The sequence below is a fragment of the Ictidomys tridecemlineatus genome, chromosome 4 (assembly GCF_052094955.1).
Source record: "Ictidomys tridecemlineatus isolate mIctTri1 chromosome 4, mIctTri1.hap1, whole genome shotgun sequence".
NCBI lineage: Eukaryota > Metazoa > Chordata > Mammalia > Rodentia > Sciuridae > Ictidomys > Ictidomys tridecemlineatus.
This window is the reverse complement of record NC_135480.1, coordinates 209,471,696-209,491,637: the sequence shown is the minus strand read 5'-3', so window position 1 is coordinate 209,491,637 and position 19,942 is coordinate 209,471,696. Positions and strand designations below refer to the sequence as shown.

General features: G+C 61.9%; 3 protein-coding genes across 6 annotated transcripts; all 3 read right to left on the bottom strand.

The window, feature by feature from the left end:
* Nucleotides 1–855: 855 nt before the first annotated feature.
* On the bottom strand, nucleotides 856–10,254 carry Mamdc4 (MAM domain containing 4). The gene is made up of 28 exons (XM_078048770.1): nucleotides 7,900–10,254; nucleotides 7,659–7,832; nucleotides 7,450–7,575; nucleotides 7,151–7,281; nucleotides 6,984–7,068; nucleotides 6,725–6,850; nucleotides 6,369–6,506; nucleotides 6,081–6,169; nucleotides 5,817–5,990; nucleotides 5,578–5,662; nucleotides 5,303–5,491; nucleotides 5,078–5,206; nucleotides 4,841–4,972; nucleotides 4,619–4,743; nucleotides 4,429–4,540; nucleotides 4,179–4,295; nucleotides 3,968–4,102; nucleotides 3,708–3,844; nucleotides 3,432–3,639; nucleotides 3,221–3,358; nucleotides 2,988–3,106; nucleotides 2,809–2,899; nucleotides 2,575–2,721; nucleotides 2,277–2,411; nucleotides 2,038–2,165; nucleotides 1,852–1,960; nucleotides 1,304–1,479; nucleotides 856–1,126 (listed from the first exon to the last, which is right to left on the bottom strand). Exons 1-28 carry the CDS (start codon nucleotides 8,054–8,056, stop codon nucleotides 1,085–1,087), a joined length of 3,654 nt encoding a protein of 1,217 aa, XP_077904896.1. The 5' UTR covers nucleotides 8,057–10,254; the 3' UTR covers nucleotides 856–1,084.
* A 105-nt stretch (nucleotides 10,255–10,359) lies between these two features.
* Phpt1 (phosphohistidine phosphatase 1) lies at nucleotides 10,360–11,702 on the bottom strand. The gene is made up of 3 exons (XM_005336923.4): nucleotides 11,459–11,702; nucleotides 11,035–11,159; nucleotides 10,360–10,611 (listed from the first exon to the last, which is right to left on the bottom strand). The coding sequence occupies exons 1-3, from the start codon at nucleotides 11,661–11,663 to the stop codon at nucleotides 10,519–10,521; spliced, it is 423 nt and encodes a 140-aa protein (XP_005336980.1). The 5' UTR covers nucleotides 11,664–11,702; the 3' UTR covers nucleotides 10,360–10,518.
* A 443-nt stretch (nucleotides 11,703–12,145) lies between these two features.
* On the bottom strand, nucleotides 12,146–19,896 carry Ajm1 (apical junction component 1 homolog). 4 transcript variants are annotated; one of them, XM_040286666.2, is made up of 3 exons: nucleotides 18,475–19,896; nucleotides 16,785–16,889; nucleotides 12,146–16,706 (listed from the first exon to the last, which is right to left on the bottom strand). In XM_040286666.2, the coding sequence occupies exon 3, from the start codon at nucleotides 16,645–16,647 to the stop codon at nucleotides 13,726–13,728; it is 2,922 nt and encodes a 973-aa protein (XP_040142600.2). In that variant the 5' UTR covers nucleotides 16,648–16,706; nucleotides 16,785–16,889; nucleotides 18,475–19,896; the 3' UTR covers nucleotides 12,146–13,725. The 4 variants fall into 4 exon arrangements, with proteins under 4 accessions (XP_040142600.2, XP_077904898.1, XP_077904899.1 ...); XM_078048772.1 differs by having other exon boundaries at nucleotides 12,146–17,097; XM_078048773.1 differs by having other exon boundaries at nucleotides 12,146–16,956.
* Between the last annotated feature and the right edge of the window lie 46 nt (nucleotides 19,897–19,942).

Genomic DNA, 19,942 nt, shown 5'->3' with positions numbered 1-19,942 from the left:
GGCATCCATCAACCTTATGGCGCCTGCAGACACAGGGCAATGCCTGGCTGTGCCCTGCTTGCGCCTCTGTTCGCTGAGCCCTGGGACAGGCAAGAGCCCATCTGGCTCCTTGGGGCATGTGGTGTCTGGAGTGGCAGGAAGGCAGTACCTGACAGCACAGTGTGGGTGTCACTGCCCTGTCTGAGGACACCCTGCAAGGCCCCAAGTCCTTGCAGCAGGGCCAAGTTGAGGTGGAAGACCAGAGCTCCCGGAACCCCCCTGGGGCAGAGGTGTCAACGTAGCTTCCTTAGGACCACAGTCAAGTCTGTTCACACGCTTGCATGCAGGGTCCCCTTCTCTAGTCCAAAGGCCAAAGGCAGTTTGCCTGGGCCCTGCTCCAGTACCATAGGAACCCTGGTGTCCTCAGCTTCACCCCTCAACCTGGGATTACTCAGCCTTTTATCTTGGGGTGGGGGCTTGTATAGTAGGCTTGGGGGAGCTGTGGGGGGTTGTGGTTGCCAGGCGCCCACCAAGCCAGCTGCATGTCACCATGTCTGTGTGCTGTCACCGTCAGTGTCCCTGCTGCAGGTGACTCGCATCCCCACAAGGCAGAGGCTGGAGAGCAGAGCAGGTGGGACCCTTACAGACCCTTGGGGCCTTGGACCTGGTGGATCTGAACAGTGGCTCCAGGTCCTGAAGGTTGCCCTGTGTCTGTGGCCCTGCCTGCCTCATGTGAGGCACATGGGAGAGAGTGAGTCATCCTTGGTCCTGAGCTGTATGGCCCCAAGCATGTTTCCTGGGGTCTCTCTTTGGTCTGGTCTGGAATCCTGAGGAGGGCTACTCACCCAGTGGCCAGAAATGCATGGATAACTGATCTCAGCTTGAAAACTTGGGCAGTCCTCAGGACTGAGCATTTATTCATGGAGCAAGCACCCTGTGCCATACAAGTGGGCAGTGACTGGACAGGGGAGGGCTGTGGAAGCTCTGTGTCCTCTGAGCCCCCAAAACCAGCCTCAGGAGAGGTCAGGTATCTGGGGATGAAGGTGGATCCAGCCTGGGGCTAGGTCCAAGTGCATTCAGGGGCCAGATCCTTGTCTGGGATGGTCTATGAGCTGCTGGTGGCAGGTGCTGGGAGGGTGACTCCATCCTGGAAAGGAGGGAGGAGCCTGGTGACAACCACTGAGAGGCAAGGGCAGCAGAGGGTGCTGCAGGGCTTGGATGGGTGGGACTCTCCCTTGGGGTCCTGACCCACCACTGAGGCCCATTCTCTGCAGTCAGCAAGCCCAAAGGCAGGCCCCACCCGCTCACACCTGGGGGCTCCTACCGCATTGAAGAGGATGTTGTCAAAGCCAGGTGCTGCCACGTCCTTGTTACTCCTGAAGGGGCAGCCTCCCTTCTGCAGCCAGTGGCGTCCCCCAAGTCCCAGCAGCACCAGGAGTATGAGGAAGAGGAGGGCCCCTCCAACCAGGGCTGGCACCATCATGGATGCTGTCATGCCTCCTGTGGGCCAGAGGACACAAGAGCCCTTCACACCAATCACCCGCCATGCCTGGGGGTGAGGATTAATCCTGGGGCTATCTGGTTCCACTAGTCCTGCTGGGTCTGAGTTCACCCTCTTCAAATGAGAGAGTGTTGATACTGTCTACACAGGCTACAGCAGCAGGCTGGGGGTCGTGGCCCTCAGCCGTCTACAACTATGCCAAGGACTGGCCCTGCACTGGCCCCAGGGAGCACAGCCAGAGGCAAGCCTGGGGAGGGGCCCTGAGGGTTAGTGGGGTAGGTGGGGAGGACACAGGGCTGGCCTGGGATTCTCCTGGGCGGTGTGCAGGGTGCCTCCTTGGAACTGTCTCCAACCTGCAACCCAGTTCTTACCCTGACTGAGTGCAGGCCTCTGGCAATGCTGCCCGGCCAGGTACTCCACATCGTCTAGAGCAATGGGCCCCAAAGCTGGCTGACCACCCAGAGTGGCTTCAAACACAATCTGATGGGGAAGGAAAGGGGTGAGGAATTAGAGGGAGAGAAGAGGGAGGGCAGCTCAGCTGAGGTGCAGTGTCTCACCTGGAACTCCTCGGTGCTGGTCACCTCAACCTGGACTTCTAGCCACTGGTGCCGCAGGTGTCCACCTTTTCCCCACACAGCCAGCTGGCCCTGGGCACTGCTCAGGAGCACCCTTAGCTCTCCCTTGTCTGGAAGTGGGGGCTGGGGTGTCAGGTGCCTGGCCTCGTGTGAAGTGGAGCCCCAGACCTCTCTGACCCCTCTCCCCACATCCAGGCATCCAAAGGCCCAGCCCAACTTACAGAAGTGCTCAGGAAATCCCATGTGGTACCAGAAGCGGAGGCAGGAAGCCGTAGTGGCTGGCAGAGGCTCGCTGCGCAGCCAGGCCGCCTGACCCCCTGGCCCCAGCACACTAGTTTCGAAAAAGGCAAAGTGGCCTGGAAATAAAAGGCCAGGGTGCCAAGTTGTCCCCTTGACCCTACCTGTGGTCCTTGGCCTAAGGACCAAGAGCAGGCAATGCCATGTGGTGCCATGGCAGAGTGGCTGTGTGGCTGGGTAGTCACTGCCCCAGCTTGGTCCCCTGCTCTGGCCAGTACACACCTGCTTCTGTGCCTAGGGTGTGGTCCACAGTGGGCAGTGGGTAGCGGGAGGGGGTGTCTCCACCACTCCAGTCCCAGCTGTACCTGCCCAAGCCAGGCCAGGCCAGGTGGCTCCAGCCACACAGGCCAGATTCAAAGTCACAGGACCCTGTAAGAACCAGCTAGTGAGCAGAGCTGTCCCCATTGACCATCCCAGGGCACTGGCCCCTGCCAGGGAGGGGCAGGAGGGCACCACCTGGCCGAGGACAGGGCCCATCCTGAAGGGAAAGGTCGTCCAGTGCGATGTAGGAGTGTTCCATGCCAGCAGCCAGGGCCTCAAACACCACCTGCAGGTCAGGCCAGGCACTCTGCAGTCTGACCACACATTGCTCAGGGGGAACCAGGATCCCTGCCCCCTAGGGCCCAGGCACTCACCCTCCAGGCCTGCCCAGCCTGCACATCCACACTGCCCAGGCGCCAGGCAAGCCCACTGTGGCCATAAACACTGAACACCTGGCGTCTCTTGCCCTCCTCCACGTGGACTCGCAGAGTGCCTGCCAGGCCAGGGCCAGTGGGGGAAGACATCCACACAGTGCCCCAGCCCTGCACAGGGCCTGTGGGACACCAGCCCAGCACTGACTCCCCAGGCCCTGCCCACAGCTCCTCACCTGGGTTGTGGAGGCTTAGGTGGTACCAAAAACTCAGGCAGGTGGGCTGAGCCAGGGGCTGGTGCTCCTCTGAGGTCAGGGAGGCCACGTGGCCCTGAGGCAGAGCGACTGGGCTTGTGTCCACCACCATGTAGTGCCCTGGGGAGTGGCCAGCATCAGTCTGCCTGCCCCTGGCTGATGTCCTCCACCCACCCCTTGCCAGGCTCAGTACCTTGGGCTGTCTCTGTGGTATGGTCTGTCTGGGGGCCCCAGGAGGCGTTGGCTTGGCGCTTCCACAGGCCCTGTCCTCCAGTTGAGAAGCCGCAGGCAGAGTCCTCAAAGGAGCAGTGCCTGGGGGCCCAGCAGGGCCCAGGCCGCACAGCCACGTCGTCCAGCCCCATGGTGCCATGGTACCCATCCCGGAGGCCCTCAAACAGCAGCTGGGGGTAGAGGGCGTCAGCTGGCTGGGGCCTGCCCCCTGTACCCCTTTGCCTGGCACTAGGCTTACCTGGTACTTGGTGCTAGGCTCTAGCTGGTGATGGAGGGTGGCCCAAGCCTGGTGCCAGCGGTTGCCATGGGTGCCTGACCGCGACCATAGCAGCATGTCCTCCTCCCCATCCCTCCTCATGATTAGGCGCAAGGTCCCTGCAGGGTGGTGGGGTTTGTGGGGATCAGCCCCAACTGCTGACCCCTGAGGCCCCAGCAGGCACCAAACACCTCTTGGATTCCTGGGGCATCCATGGAGGCCCTGCCAGCTCCAAGGCTCACCAATTTGGGGTCCATACAGGTGATACCAGAAGCTGAGACACTCCTTGGGGGTTGCTGGGGTCTGGGGTCGTGTGAGCAAGTGGGCAGCACGGCCACGGGCAGGGGGATTTGTGGGGTCCAGGAGCATGAAAAAACCTGCAGGAGAGGCACAGGCTGGGCTCAGAGATGCGCTCCCAGGGCCAAGGGCCCCCGGGCCTGAAGGCCCTCTTACCTTGGCCAGTGGTGTGGTCATACCCAGGGCCATGGCTCTGTATCCGACGCCAGTGGGCATCTGTGAAGTGGCCCATGTGCCAGCCGCAGGTATTCCGCTCAAAGTTACAGGAAACCTCTGGGGGCAGGGTGGGGTCAGCACCCCATCCACCCACACATCCCTCCTGAGCCCTGGGTGGTAAAGGCTCTAGGGGGTCCCTGGAGGTGCGTTGGGAGCCCCCTGGTGGAGGTGAGATATGGACAGGAGAGACCTTGGTCTTTTTCAGTGGTTGCAGTGAGGCTGCAGTCCCTCATTGTCACGTTGTCCACCCCGGCCCCCTGCTGGCCAGGGATGTCCCAGTCCACTAGACTGACAAACTCCAGCTTCAACATAGTAGAAGAAAGGGTCTTAGGTCAGGGCCAGGCCTGTGCCCATCCCACACTCTGGACTGCCCTTCTTACCCGGAATGGCCGGTGGCGTGCTCCAAGAAGGACCTTGTCCACCGTCCAGTCTCCTGTGCTGCTGCTTGGGGCCTGCCACACCAGCTCCCGGGAGCTGCCCTGCAACACCACCAGTGCCAGGAAGCCTGGAGGGAGGGGTCCCGGTGGGTGAGCCTTCCCCAGACCCCTCCCTCCATGTAGGGGTGTCTTGGGACTGGGCAGAGGACCTCCGGTGGGCTGTACCTTGGGGGTGACTGTGGAAATAGTAAGCCATGTGGAGTTCACAGTTGGGGCCTGAGGGGCCCAGGGGGGATGTGAGGGCCCGGGCCTCAGGCCTCAGCTGCCCCCAGGCCTTCTGTAGAGACAGGAAGTGCCCTGGGCGGGGAAGCAAGGCACTCACAGTCCTGTTCCTTCCAGGCCACAACTCTGTTGCTCAAGGACCCCCAATTCAAAAGGACCCCTGGGGACTCTGGGCCTCACCAGCAGCAGCCCCGCGAGCATCCCTGCCAGGTCCCCTGCTTTCCTGGGCTGCAGCCCGCTGCCACTGCAGCTGCCCCACGCTGGCATCCTCCCAGCCCCCGGCCGTGGCAGCCTCAAAGTCCGTGGTGCCTGCAACAGCAGCAGTACTAAAGGGAGGGCCATGGCCACCGAGCCTCCCGCTGCCTCTGGGCGCCTGCACTGGCAGGGTTCTGCAGGAGGCCTCACCACACTCCTGCTCATCCTCGCCCTCTGGGCATTGTTCCTGGAAGTCACACAGCTGCTCTGGGGGCACACACAGGTCCCCGCAAGAGAGATATCCCAGCTCACAGACCTCCTGGGGATAGAAGCTGGACGGCTGGGGCTGGAGGGCCTGGACCCAAGGTCGCGTAGGCAGTGACTGTAGGTCAGACCTCCCTGTGGGGTAGAGCTGGGGTCAGGTGGAGGTTGGGGGCCACTGTGCTTCTCCTGGGCAGGCCAGGGGAGGGATTTGGGCAGGTCACCTGGAGCTGTTCTGCAGTGGTCCGACAGGATGAGGTCGTCCAGGCCCACCACGCCTCCTGGACCCGTTTCCCCAGCCAGGAGGATCTGAAGGCAGGGATGCTCAGGGACACACTGGGCCCCTCAGTGCTCCCTGGGGTCTGCTCGCGGACACCCACTCCAGATTCACATGCTACTTGTGCTTTGTAAATGGCTGGACCCCACTCCTTTTGACCCCCAGCCACCACCTGGCCAGTCTCACCTGGAAGGGATGGGCACTCCTGATGTCAACCCGGTCTCGTACCCACACTGCTCCCAGCTCCCCACAGTGCCTCCGCAGGAGGACAGGGTTCTGGGGGGCACTAGGCCCCTGCATCTGTAGGAGCAGCTGGAGGCAGCCAACCTCGGACCCATGTAAGTAGTAGTAGAAGATGAGCTGGAAGTGACCTCAGGCTGGTCAGGGCCTGCAGCACTCAGGCAGACAGGACAGGGGAGCCTGCATGTGTTCCCTGTCCCCAAGTCTCACCGAGCAGTTGTGGGAGCCTGAGGCTTGGAACTCAGGGCTGGAGAGGACAGCAGGGGTGCCAGACTTGGCCATGGAGACTAGGAACATGCCTAGGGGAGAGGGCAGGTGTGAACTGGCATTGCTGGGCAGTTGCAAGGCAGACAGAGCCATGGCTAGGATTCTTTACTTCTTCTTCTTCTTCTTTTTGTGGTGCTGGAGATTGAACCCAGGGCCTTGTGCACGCAAGGCAAGCACTCTATCATTTCAGCTATACCTCCAGCCCATGGCCAGGGTTCTCATGGACCTCACCCTGTGCACTGTTCCAGCTGTGATCTCGGTTTGGCCAGGCACGGTCCTCAGGGCCACCAGCACTGTGGTTCCGGGTCCAGCCTTCTGAGTGGTTCCATGAACCCAGGCCTGACTCAAAATCAGTAGCCATGTGGTGGCCTTGGGTGGAAGCAGGGCTGTTATGGCCTCCTGCAGCCACAAGGCCAGCCCCAGAGTGGACACTGGCTATTCCACCTCCAGAATGACCATGCCAAGGTATTTCCTCCCAGACCAGCCCCCAGTGTCTTTCAAGGACCCTGGAGGTCAGGATCCTTCCTCCCAGTCTCATCCTGCTGCCCAGCCCAGCCCAGCCCAGTCCTGGGTGGCCCTGGCCTCACTGCAGGTAAGCAGGTCTTCGTCGGAGCCATCCCCACAGTTGTCCTCCCTGTCACACAGCTGGTGTGGCTCTATGCAGGCCTTGTTCTGGCACTGATGGTGCCCCAGGGGGCAGCTGGCCTGGGGGACTGAGTGGGGGCAGGTTAACCTCTACTCTGGCCCCAAGACCTTGGAGTAAGTGGGCATGCTGGGGAAAGGACAGGTGGCCTGAGCAGGGGAGCAGGTATTGAGGGCCTCATGGTGGAGACAGGGTGGCCTCACCAGGCAGCCCACAGCCCCAGAACTCCACATCATCCACAGCCACAGCTCCCTTGTGCGTGGCATTTCGGGTAGCAGAGAAGGTCACCTGAAGAGAGCAGAGGTCCTTAGGGCCATTGGGGTCCAGGCCTTCCCCACTCCTCCCTGCCAGCCAGAGCACTCCAGCTCACTTGGAAGTCACCCTGGATACGGCCAGTGGTCACCACCAGCTCCTGCCAGCTGGGGCCCCAGGGTCCTGCACTCTTCCACAGTGTCAGCGTCTCTGTACCATGGGTCAGCTCCAGCCGCAGCTCAGCCACATCTGCAGCAATTGGGGAGGCCCTGGAGCAGTTGCAGCCCTATACTACCTCCCCTGAGCATGCCAGCTATACCCTGGCCACCCTCCTCTGGGGTGGGTACCCTCCTTTCTCCTTCCAGCCCCTCTCCAGAGCCACCCTACCCTAGATCTCTGGGGGTCTTGGGCACACACCTCCAGATGCTGCATGGTACCAGAGTCTCAGCTCACAGGTGGGGGCTGCCTCTTGCAGGACAGGGGAGCGCAGGGCTGCAGTGGATGCCTCCTTTCCACGGTGGGTTCCCACAGCCATGTACCAGCCTGGTCCAGGTGGTGAGGTCAGGAGATAGGCAGCAGGGCAAGAGGGGAGGGTGGGAGTGCACATGGACTTGTGGGGGCCTCACCCAGGTCAGTGCCAAGTGTGTGGTCGGAGTGAGGCCCGGGACCCTCCAGCATAGCTCCTGCTCGGTCTCGGAGCCAGCTGTAGCCCGAGGTGCTAATATCCTGCCAGCCACAGGTATCCTGCTCAAAGCCGCAGGTGAAGGGGGTGCCCGGGATGGGCAAGGCCCCATGGTACCCTAGGAGAGTGGGTGGTCAGATGTCTACCCCAGCACTGGCCTGCCCACCTTCCCGGCCCCAGCTCACCGCACTGGGCCTCGTCTGAGCAGTCCCTGTAGTCGCACACAAAGTTGCATGTGGCCTTGCTGGGGCTCCTGCAGTAGTCAAGTAGCCAGGCCCAGCCTGGGGACCATGCTGCTGGCAGAATGACAGCCACGTGGGTCTGGGCAGGGTAACTGGCCATCCCACTTTGCCCAGGACTGATTTTAGCACTGGAAGTTCCATGGACCTGAGCAGTGCAGGACACTGGGCACCCAAATTCGGGGCTTAGGATCAGGCAGGAAAGAACCTGGGACCCACAAAAAACTGTCAGGAGCAAACAGAGCACTTCCCCATGTTCCCAGCCCCGCTGACCAAGCAGAGGCTGCAGAGCAGAGGTGGGTGTACACAGGAAATGGGGCCTTCAAAGAGGGATACCCCCTGGGCTGAGGTTGTGGCTCAGTGGCAGAGCACTTGCCTGGCATGTGTGAGGCACTGGGTTCAGTTCTTAGCACCTCATATAAATGAGTAAAATAAAGGTCCATTGACAACTAAAATAAATTAAAAAAAAAAAGAGGGGCACCCTTGAGGAAGGTACAGGAGCCCACATCACTCGGGAGAGAACTAAAAGGGCTCCCAGGAGGATGTCCCCCAAGGAGACACAGCATTGGGTGATCCAGCGTCCCCCACAAGCCTTGCCATCCAAGGTGGCAGAGAGAGAGCTCGGAAGATGCACTGTGATTGCCCCAGGGCCTCTCCTTCGGGCAGAGAGGTTTGTTCCTTGGCAGGCTGCCGTCCTTCTCTAAGGACTCTGGTGTCAGCACTGGCATAGCACCTGTCCCCAGCACCCAGGCAGCACGCTCAGTAAGACCAGCTGACTCACCCACAAGCAGGACCAGGGCAGGCAGGAGGGGGCCCGGAGGTCGCATAGCCAGGCTGGAGGGAGTGAGGATGAGCCGCCTGGTGAGGACTCTGTCCAGTTATCAGTCTTTAGCGGCCCCACAGGCTGACTTGGCTCCAACCAAGGGGCCTAGTCCCTTTTATGCCTCTGGCCCCTTGGGAGGGCCCCACTCAACAGTGATGGGCCAAGCATCTAGCTGTAAAAGTGTCCTCAGGAGGGCCCCTGGCCCCCGACCCAGGGTTGGATCTCACTTGCCTGGCTCTTTGTGACCAAAGGTCAGGCCATCCTGTGCACCTGTTCAGCCTTCCCTAGCAGAGGCTCTTTCTGGGGTGGGGTGGGGGATCCCACCAGCAGGGCTTTGTACAGCAGTGTTGGGGTGGCAGAAATCACTGTGGCTTCTCTCATAGGGCCTCTGGCCCCACCTTGGTACAGGTCAAGGTCAAGGGAGCCCACCCCAATAGCTGCATATAGGATTCCAGCATGTGTACCCCAGAACCAACCTTTGGGTTCTCCACCTTGGGGACAGTACAAGCCCAGTATAAGGGCGTAATGTTCTCCCTCCTGCCCCACATGTAGCTCAGGTTATGGATTCCCACCCCTTCATTTACTCATCCTTCAAAACTGCCCTGAGCCAGGTGCAGTGGTGCATGCCTGTAACCCTGCTGCTTGGGAGGCTGAGTCAGGAGGCTGGCCTGGGTAACATATGGAGGAGACCTATCTCAAAATAAAACAAAAAACAAAACCCTTCAGACTGTCCTGAGCAGCCATAGGCTGGGTGGTCTGTAATAGGCACAGGGCTCCTGGAAGCCCAGGAACTTCTGGTTCTCTAGGAAAAGACTCACAGTTGGGGCAGGAGGGACACCAGGACTGTGGAGGAGCGTGGTTCTGCCTGATCTCCTGCTGTGTGACCTCAGGTTGCTGGTCTGTAGTGTCTGCAAAGGGCCTGCCTGGAGAGGTGGCCTGGAGGGTCTAGCCGTGGGAACTGCCAGCTTTAGCCCTGGCTTCCCCCAGCACCCACTGTCACTGCATACTATGTCCTATTGTGCCTGGGGGCCCCAGGGCAGGGGCCAAGGTCCTGAGGGTGTGAGAGTGTCCAGGAGAGAGGGCTCTAAAAGCTGGAAGTCAGAGTGAATGGGACCCAGTAGTGGTTCATGTGTGGCCACAGAACTCAACCCTGAAAGCAAAGGCTGTGGGTCACATCATCTGTGTCCTTGGCTGGCAGTTGCTCTGGCCACACAAGAAGCCTCCAAGGTGGTCCTAAGAGCCTGTGATAGCCAATGTTAGCTGGCCAGGACAGTGGCCACTGGAGCTCCCCTGCCGGGAACCTTGGGCTAAGCTCTGGAAAGGGGCACCTGTGTATCTCAGGCCTCGCCTGGCCACAGGGGACCAGGTACTGACTCCTTGTGCAAGGCCTTGTGGGGCCTCTTCCCGGGTGTCCTTGGGGATAGCAGTTGCAAAGGAGCAATCAGACCATAAATGGGAGTACCCTAGGGCCCCTTATCAGACCCAAGGGGCTAAGTGTGCACTGCCACGCCCTGGGGCCTCCAGAGGCTGAGTAGAGGGGTCCCCAGTTATGACCAAGGGGCAGGAAGCCAAGACACAGGAACCGCAAGGCATACCAAGCTTTTAATTTCCACAAGCCAGGCTGGTCTGGCCTCTGACGCCCAAAGGGCTGGCACATTGCCAAGAAATGCAAAAGAAAAGGGCTGGGCCAGCCTCTCAGGAGGGATTCCAGCAAGGACAGAGTCCTCAGTGGGGGCTGGGCCTCAGTAGCCATCATCAGCCCAGGTGACCTCATAGTCAGGATACTTGGCCTTGATCTTCTCAGTTGAGACGGAGTGCTGGGCACGACCATAGCCCTGGAAAGGTGACAGTTACTAGCTCCACCTGGCCCTTGGCTCTGAGAGTCCAGCCAGGCCAAGAGTGGGCTTAGAAGGGATACCAAACCAACCACCAGACAGTCCTGGGCATATACAGGTGGGGGCACAGAGGGCTCCAGAAGTGAGCTTGTGGGCTCTGAGTTGCACCCTAGCAATGAATGCCCCCAAGAGCCCCCCAGGTCAGGGAGAGACCCACCCAGCCTCCTGTTCCAAGGCAAATGGCATCCCACCCATAGTGCCACTTGCAAAATGTAGGGGAAGCCTTAGGCCCTTGAGAGAGAGAAGGTTCTGAACCCATTGGGAGAATCCAGGTCTCCTGTGAGGCAAGTCAGGTCGTTCTGTGTGGGGTCAAATGGTCCAGTGCACTTTGTAACCAGGACAGGGACCTCAAACAGGGCTCACCATGGAGTAGCCATAGACGTGAATCTTCTTGTCCTGGCTCTGGTGGGAGATGCGCCCACCCCCCAGGCACTCGCAGTCATAGCCCTTCTTTTGCAGTTCGCCAGACACTTTGTCGTAGATGTCGGCTGGGATGTGCAGAACAGCTTCAGGAAGTGCTCAGGGTGCCCTTGGAGGCCACCTCTGAGCAGCCCCTTCCCCAGTGGAAAGGAAGCCGCTCCCGGCTGGCACAGGGATGAAGGCTTCAATGGGATGCTCCAGGGCGAGCACCGGGGCTAGGGAGGAGTCGGGCCGTGGCACCCCTTCCTGAGCAGGACCCAGACTCTCTGGGTGCTGCTGGTGCAGGGCGAAGCCCACCAGGACCCACAGTCTCTCCGGCCCCGCCCACAGCCTCCCGGCCCCGCCCACAGGCGCGCCCCGCCCTCACCGTGGTACTCCGCCCACTTGTAGCCACGCACGATCTCCTTGCACTCCCCGGCCGGAGTCCCGGAGGGCTGCGTTGAGTGCACTCGGACCAGCACGTATTTGAAGACGCCGTCCGGATCGATGTCTACTTCAGGAATCTGGGCGAGATCCGCCGCCGCCATGTTCTCCGGAGTGCCTGTCCCCGGTGCCGCGGTCCCTTCTCCCATCCAACCCTGGGCTGTGCCGAGTGTCGGAGGCGGGCTCTATGACAGCTATGGCCAATCCCGTGGGTAGATGCTGCCTGAGGCCCGGAGCCTCAGCCAGTCGTGCCCCGGACCTGGGGCACGGACTGACCAATCGCGGTGCAGTTCCTTGCAGCCTTGTGCCCACGCTGCCGCATTTAAAGGGAAAGTGGACTAGGGAAACGAGAAGCGATTACGGGCAGCCGACGGAAAAATTCCTTTTCACTGGGGTTGGGGGAAGGCACTTTGGAGGGGGACTGTTACGCGGCCCGTGAAGCAGGCGTAGGACAGGAGGCCCCAGGGATGCGCCCAGGAAACCCCCCAGTCCCCAGTGCCACGCTTCCGAGCACACACCGACGCCCAAGGGTCGCACCCCACCGGCCGAGGAGCTCCCTCCCAGAGCGCCCCCCCCCCGCGACCAGTGACCTCCCTCCCCAGACACCCACGAAGAGACAGCAAGCAGCAGCTACATTCAAGTTCTATTTTACTTGGTTTGAAAGCGCTCGCCCTCTAGAAACGATTCCCGTCCAGGGGCGTTCCTGTGGGCCCTCAGGCGCGGGGCCCTATGCGGAGGTCCCGTGGCGGGGCGCAGCAGCGATTGCAGCAAGCGGGGCACCGGGCCGGTGCAAATCGCAGGCCCGGGCGGGGGCTCAGGAGTGTCGGGGTGGAGACACCGTCAGGGGTGAGAGCAGGGCGCGGAGGCAGGGCTCACAATTTATCGCGCTTAATGCCCCCTCCTCTGGCTCCGAAGGGATTAGAGGATCCACGAGGACCCTTGCACAGCGCCTGGCTTATCTCCTTTCTCAGTCCTCTTTGGAGCCCCGGTGCGGAGCAGGATGCCCAAGGGAAGAGTGGTGGGGAGAGGGCACAGCGTAGGGCCGTCTGGGTGTGCGCTCCCCAAGGCATACCAAGCTCGTGAGTAGCAGAGTGAAAGCACTGGGACCTGTGTGCAATCGTGCAGTGGAGGGACCTGACCTCGGGCTTGTCACATAGCTCTTCAGTTGAAACTCCATTGGCTGCTAACTCACTCCTCTTTCTCTACCCAGCAACTAGCTGAGGATCCCCCTGAACCTTCCAGGTCCTTCCTTTGGCAGCAGGTAGATGTAGCTTCCTGGAAGGCCTCTGTGCTGTCCTCCCAGCTGGCCCATCCTATGTACATGCTTCTGATCTCCTGCCAAATTAGGGCCTGCCTTTGCATGCCCACCACCAGGTTCTGCTCTGGCACCTGTCTAGGGCCATCTTGTTGGGTATGGGCAGACCCCAGACCCTTGCCTGGCATGTGCCCACACCCAGATGCTCTGCTTTTCCTGCCCCAAATCCCCTCTGAATGGTGGGCTTGCCCTTGGCTTGAAGACCTCTGAGTATCCAACCTCTCCTGCAAGACTTAGACCAAGGTGGTCAGAGGTGAGAGGCTGCAGGATGAGCAACACTTCAGAGTCCGGCTCGGCACTCACACATAGCTTTCTCACTTGGGGCATGAATGCACGAAAGCTAATCAGGGTGTTCTCCAGGAAGAAAGGTCTCTGAGGGGGTCACACCCCAGAGACAGGAGGTGAGCTTAAAGTGTCTATACTAGACTTTGGTCAACACAGGCTCCTGGACGAGCAGGGAGGGAGAGCAGAGGCTTCATCAGAGCCCCAGAGCAGATATGGATCCATTTGCAGGGTCTGTGCAGTAGTGACCCTCAGCAAAAAGGCAGAGCCTGGAGGTCCTCTGGCCCACCCCACCTCCCAGCGGGGAGCACCTAGGGCGAGGACCGGTCTCTGTGGGCCAGGAGGGCTGACTCTGGAAGGTGGGAACTGGGCAGCCCGGTGAGTTGTTGTGGGGAGGAAAGAGTTGGGAGAGCACAGTGGGGTGTGGGAAAATGGGGGGAGCTGGGAAATTTGTCCGGGCAGGGCTCAAGAGAAGCAGCATGAGGGGCTGGTCTGGGCCTGGATGGATTCAGTGAGTTGGGCGGGGCTCGGGGGCGGCCCTGAGTGGACCGGGCGGGGCCTGAGTGGGCTAGGCAAGGATTCTGATCAGGGCCTGAGTCTGGTGTCCTCAAGCCTCACATGATATCGTCCAGCAGATTGGCGCTGGCCACCCAGTCCAGCGCGCGTGGCTCAGAAGCAGCCATGATCATGCACATGAAGGGGCGGCCGGTGCGCCGGTCTGTGGGGTAGATGGTGGTGGGCGTGAAGCGTCGGTTGGCCTCCACGAACTCACAGAGCTGCTCATAAACGCGCGGGAACTCGTGGCGCAGGAATACACCTCGCAGCCGCAGCTCCCTTTGGATGTGGATGAAGGCCACCTCTCTAGCCCGCCGGCCCGCCTCGCCCTCTTGGTCCAGGCCCGCCGTGCCTGGTGGCGGGGTCAAAATCAATGTTTCCATGTCAGGCTCACGGCCCCGCACGGGGGGCGGCCGCGCCGGACTGCCTGCAGCCAGTGCCACCTTGGCGAACTTGCGCACAGTGGGCCCAGTGCTGCGAGGCGCGGGCGCCGGCCGAGCGGGCGCCCCAGAGGGCGCGGTGCCCGGACCTACCGCCACCGACACACTGAGTAGGAAGCACTCGGCCGGCTCATAGAGCCGCCCTGCGGCCGCCAGCTCTCGCGCATAGCTGCCCAGGGGCGCTGCGTGTGTAGCCAGCTCGCGCAGGGACAGGTAAGTGGGCGACAACAGCAGCCCTTCGAGACCGAAGCGCAGGAAGTTGTCGGCCGAGCCAGGACTTGGGAAGCCCAGGAAGAGCACGCCGCGGCCGCGGGACAGGAAGCCGACACGAGCGATGCGCGAGAAAGCGCGATGCACGGGGCCGCTGTCACGGCAGAACTGAAGCACGTGGCGGCACACGCTGCCTACGCGGCCGTATAGGCAGCGCGCCTTGTGTGCGTCCCAGTCCTCGCGGCGGCACAGGCGTGAACAGTAGTAAGTGTAGCAGCTGTGGCAGGACTTGAAGTAGAGGCAGGCGTTGAACATGGTTTCCGTGCGCCGGCAGCGCGCATTGGAGCAGGTCATCAGATCGTCCTCGTCCGCACTGGGTTCTGGAGACCCGTTGGCTGCCTCGCCCGGGCCTGCAGGCTCCTCGACGCTGCCAGCAGAGGCAGGGGGCGAACGCGGAGGCGCCAGCGCCGGGGCTCCAGGGCCCGCGGGCCGTGAGTCCAGCGCGCTGCGGCGCAGCTGGCGGCCCAGCCCCTCTGCCGCCGGCTCTGGGGCTTGGCCGGCCGGTGGTCTGGAGTCGATGACCAGATCGGTAATGAGCTCGTCTAGTTGCTCTAGGCTGCGCTGGCGGCCAGAGGTGGGGCCCATGGGAGCCGCCGACGCGGGCAGACGCGGCCGGCCTCCCGGCAGTTCCCAGCTCCTGACAGTCGGGCGTTCGGCGGCGCGCAGGTCGTTGTCGGTGATGGTAATCTCTGGAGTGACATACCAGTTACGGCTCAGGCCTTCCCCGGCACGGCCCTTTTCGGACAGCGAGGTCTCAGACAGAGAGAGCGCCGCGTAGCGTCTGGGTGAGGTGGACAAGTTCACTATTACTGGCGCGCGCCGGCCCTCGGGGGATGCGCCCCGCGGCTCCCGCACCTCCCGCCCTAGCAGGTTCTCATAGCTGCGGCCCCGGCCTAGGGGGTCCTCCCGGCGGGGCCCTGGCGCCAGGATGTTGTCCCATGAGCGTGAGTAGTGGCGGCTGTCTGTGGCCAGCCGGGGCGGGCTGGTGCCGGTGCCACCATGCCACGAGGCCAACAGCGGGCCGGGGACCGAGGGAGGCACTACCTGCAAGGTGCGGTAAGGCCGGGGTCCCCAGTCGGCCCAGGCTGAGCTGTTGCGTGAGTGCGGGTAAGTCCGAGCTAGGGCGTCACGCTCGCGGTACCTCCCGAAGTCCTCTGTATAAAAGGTGTGGGCCCGAGGATCTTCAGGAACGTAGCGGGGAACAAAGGGCAGTCCATAGGCCCTGGGGACCTCCCCGTAGTAGGAGCGGGAGGGTGGTTCCTGGATCGGGAAAGTGCGCACTTCCCCTCCATAGTAGCCGCCCCCACGCCTCGGACTGGGACCCCGGGTCTCTTCGGATGGGTAGGGCCTAGGGCAGTAGCCATCAAAGGGAGGACCAGGGCTGGCGGGAAATCCTCCTGCATAGCCCTCGGGCTCCTCGGTGTAGAAGAATTGTGTAGGGCCTGGAGGTGTGCTGAAGGGCTGACTGCGGCGCTCAGAGTAGTCCCGAGGCCCAGGCAGGGGCCCGTCGCAGTACAGCGCCCGGGGGTCTGCACAGTACAAGTCACTGGGGGTGGGGGTACGCGAGAGCGCCACGTGGCGGGGACCAGGCACCGTAAGGCCATGGAACTGCGGGGCTGCACGGGCCCAGGACGTGTTGTCTACGGGCCCACAGGGCCGCGAACCCCGGGCGGCGTGCTGCAGCACAGCGTCATCTGGCTTGATGTCCAGTCGGCATCGGACATGGGGGGCGGGCCCCGTGGGGGGCTCTGGTGGCGCACAGCGGCCAGGGGCGGCACACAGGGGCGTGATGCGGCCAGGGCCGCTCCGTTGTGGCTGCAGCTTAATAGGGTGCAGTTCGTTGGCGAGAGCGCGCAGCGCGGGGTACGCAGGCTCCCGGCGAGGCGACCCCTCTACCCGCATCGCACGCTGAGTCTCCCGGCCTCGGCGCTGCAGCACCGGCGGCGAGGTGGGCGCCGGTGCCAGGCCCGGGGGCGCGCGGGGCGCGCTCTTGGAGCGGGCGCGACGCCGAGGTTCGCCTTCTCGGGGCCGCGCGCGCGGAGCAGCGGGCTCCGGGAGTGGAGGCTCTGAGTGGGCCTCCATGGCCGGCCCGTCCAGTGCCTCCAGGAAATCGAAGCTGCGGCAGTGGCGCTTGTTGAAAGGCGCGGGCGCACCAGGCCGGGCCACGGATTGCTCACATGGCTGGCGCCTGGACGCTGGCCCCGGGGCCGCCACCTTGATGTCCTGGTACACGGTAGACACCAGCAGGTCCGGTGGGTCCGTGCGGGTCATCTTAAAAGACGTCCCCAGGCTGGCGGCTCCAGCTCACGCGGCCTTTTGGGGCTTTTGCCCTGGGGGGAGACGCGGGTCAGGGCAGCCCCCTCTGCAGCCCAGGCCCCTTACCCTCCCACCACCCTGGCCCGGCTTACCTGGGGCGCAGGGAGTGAAGCAACCCTGGCTGCAGGCCTTTGCCAAGGCCGCAGGCGCTTGCTCCATGCCGGCCTTAGAGGTACCCATGCTGACCTTAGAGATTCCTGCAGATGGGGGTGGGCCAGGTCAGCCTGAAGGGCTTAGCCTGCAGTGGTCCATGCCTTCTTGTCCCTAGGCAGAATTCCTCTCCTTGCTAGTGACCCCTGGGCAGGTTTGGATAGACAGAACCCCCTTTCTTGGCAGAGCAGGCAGGTGGGTAGGAGAGGAAAGTGGGGAAATGGTCCTAGGACTACTGCCCTCTGGTGTCCACAGCTGGAATGATGGGGCTCATTTTAGCTTTACTGGAATTGATTTACAGGTATAGATTCCCGTACAATGCCCAATGCAGAGTGACCCTTTTAATTGTGAAAAGTGAGAGGGCAAGTCCCAGGACCCTAGCCTTAGCCAGTCCTACAGAAAGTCTCAGACATCCCCACTAGCCTGCTGACCAGGCTGAGCACAGTACCTGGTGTGCTCAGCCTGGTCAGTACACAGGGCTGGGGACACTTGACTGCATCCAAAGCATCCAAAGCAAAAATGTCCTCAACTCCGAGTGGCCCAGGCCATAAAAAAGTCCTCAGAGAGCATGCCTGGGCCTCCTTTGACCCCAGCTGTCTTGGGGTGGCTGAAATCCACCAGGCTTGATGGGGCAGGCAAGGAAGGCTGAAGATCGTCCCCACCAGCTTTGCATAAGTGCACATGGACACCGCCTGGTGTATTCATGGCAGCCTCAAAGTCAGGCCCAGGCCATGGAACCATGTACTTATGGCATCCATCTTCCTCAGCTGAGAATTAGCTCACTCGGCCAGGAGGCTGCCAGCTGCGGGGGGTGGGGGGGGAGGCAGGGTGGAGGGCGGGGAAAGCTCCCCCACTGCCTCCCAGGAGAGGGCCCTACCCCCTCCTCCTTCCACTCCTGAAGGCTCCATGGAAACCTGTGGTTCTTCAGCCCCTGAGCTGCAGGCTTGGCTGGGTCCAGGCTCGGGTTCAGATATGGGCCACCAGAGCCTCCAGGTCCCCAGGGCCAGAGGCTGGCTGGGGAGATGCTCAGAAAGAGGTGACAGCCCTCCTCCTCCTACTCAGCACCCACTTGGGGGCATCTGCCCCAGGATAAACTGGGGGAATTAATGAGGGGCTAGCCATGCCCTCACCTGGCAGGACTGTAGGTGGACAGGCTGTGAAGGGTCAACTGTGTCCCAGCTGGGCATCAGCTTTCTGCTCACAGGGCTGCTTTTGGGTCAGGGCTACTAAGTCCAGTCTATGTCCCCATCCCAGGCTAATACCCACACCGGTCAGACCCCTCTTTCATCCTAAGCTCAAGGCCAGGCTGGAATCTAGGCTGGATGACAGGGTGTGAGGCTCCGCCCCAGGGAGGTGACAGCCAGCGTTGCCAGCTGCGGCTGTCAGGACCTGGACTCTGACACCCCCTCCCTGTGGGGATCGGGTGGCGTTGGGCAACTCCAGGACCCTGGGTCTTCTGGAGCCCACACGGATGGCCAAGCAGCCTTCCTTACCTCCCAGCCCTGCCCTGGCCTGTCCTGGAGCAGCCATCGCAGGAACTAGCCTGTGCTGCTTGGGGGCGGGGATGTCCCATCCTCTCAGATAGCTTCTGCTTGACAATAGCATGCTAGGCAGTTCACCCTGGCCTCTTACCTGGATGTTGCCCGAATCCTGGGTGGGCTGCACCAGCTCCAGCCGGGTCCTCTGTATCCCCCCCGCACTGCTGCGCCCGGGCACCGGCAGAAGCTTCCAGGCAGCAGCGCTGATCCTGGCCTGGCTGCTCAGTACTGCCCCCAATGGCAGCCAAGGGGGCAGCACTTAAAGGGGCCGCACCCGGTGGGGGCTGTGCAGCAGGGCTAAGGCCCCAACTGGTTTGCTCTTGCTCTGCTTTGGAGCTTTGCTGAGCACAAGGTTTTCAACATTCCCAAAATACAGGTCTCAGGGTCCTGAACCACGTCCAGGAAGAAGCCTGATGGTCTCACCAGCACCATCTCCAGGGCACCTGCACAAGCAGCAGGCAGCTTGGCAGGGCCTTAGGTCAGGGACCTGGAGGAGCCCCAAGCCCTGGCCTCACTGCATACTGGTCAGGGGCTCCCAGAATGCATGTCTCTGGTTGGGCCCAGGCAGGAGCAGATGGGTAACTCCCTGCCCTGTCAGTCTTCCCAGGTACTATTTTGGAGCTTGAGGTGCCAAAATCTCAGCAAGTACCTGGAGCCAGATGGCTCACTCAGTCCAGAGTGGGCCCTTGGCTGCAATTGCCCACTGCCCACCAGGAGGGTCTGCATGTGGCTTATTCTTCAGCCACATGGCTCTGTCCTCACTCCAACTCTTGCCAGCCCTGTGACCCAAGTACCAAGCCCTGGGCTATTCCAGCTGAGTGGGGAGGGGAAGGATGCCTCTGCTGTCTGTCAGGGGAGGTACTTCCCCTGTCCTGTCCTGCTGGGTAGGGCCCCCACTAGTGTCCTACTGGGGCCACCACAGTGCTGCTCTGTGTGGTCCTGGGCAAATTCATTTGCCATGAACCTGTCCCACGTCAGGACCTCACAAGCTGTGGGCCACAAGGCCAGGCTCTAAGGTCAGCTGATTCCTGGCACAGACCTGCTCAGTGGAGAACCGTGCCTCCAGGACATACTGCACCCTGACAGGGGTCTAAGGGGAGAGTTTGGGCATTTGAGACAGGCTGGCCTGGCCTACTGCATGGGCAGATGCTGCACTGTGCCCCATCCCTAACGTCACCAGCTAGCAGCTCTGCCTGCTGGCCCCTGGAGGATTCCATGGCAACATCCTATGGTGGGCGGGGGCTGGAAGCTGCTGATTGCTGGTGAGGGTGGGGCTCTAAAGGCTGCAGGCAACTGCCCAGGAGGAAGGGAGGCTGTATGGGGCAGGGCACATTTGGCCTCACTGGGTTGGGCCCTGGGTATTCTGCAGCAGCTGCCTGGAGTTGGCCTAGGTGCACTACACCCAAGAGAGCCTTGGCAGTTCAGCATGGACAGCACATAGCACATCCAGCGCCAGGTGGGGCCCCTGGCTGAGTTGAGGCAGCCAGTGGTAAGTCAGTCAGAGACCACTCTTGGGTGAGGGAAGCTGCTTCTGGAGAAGGTGTTTGGGGTTAAGAAACCTA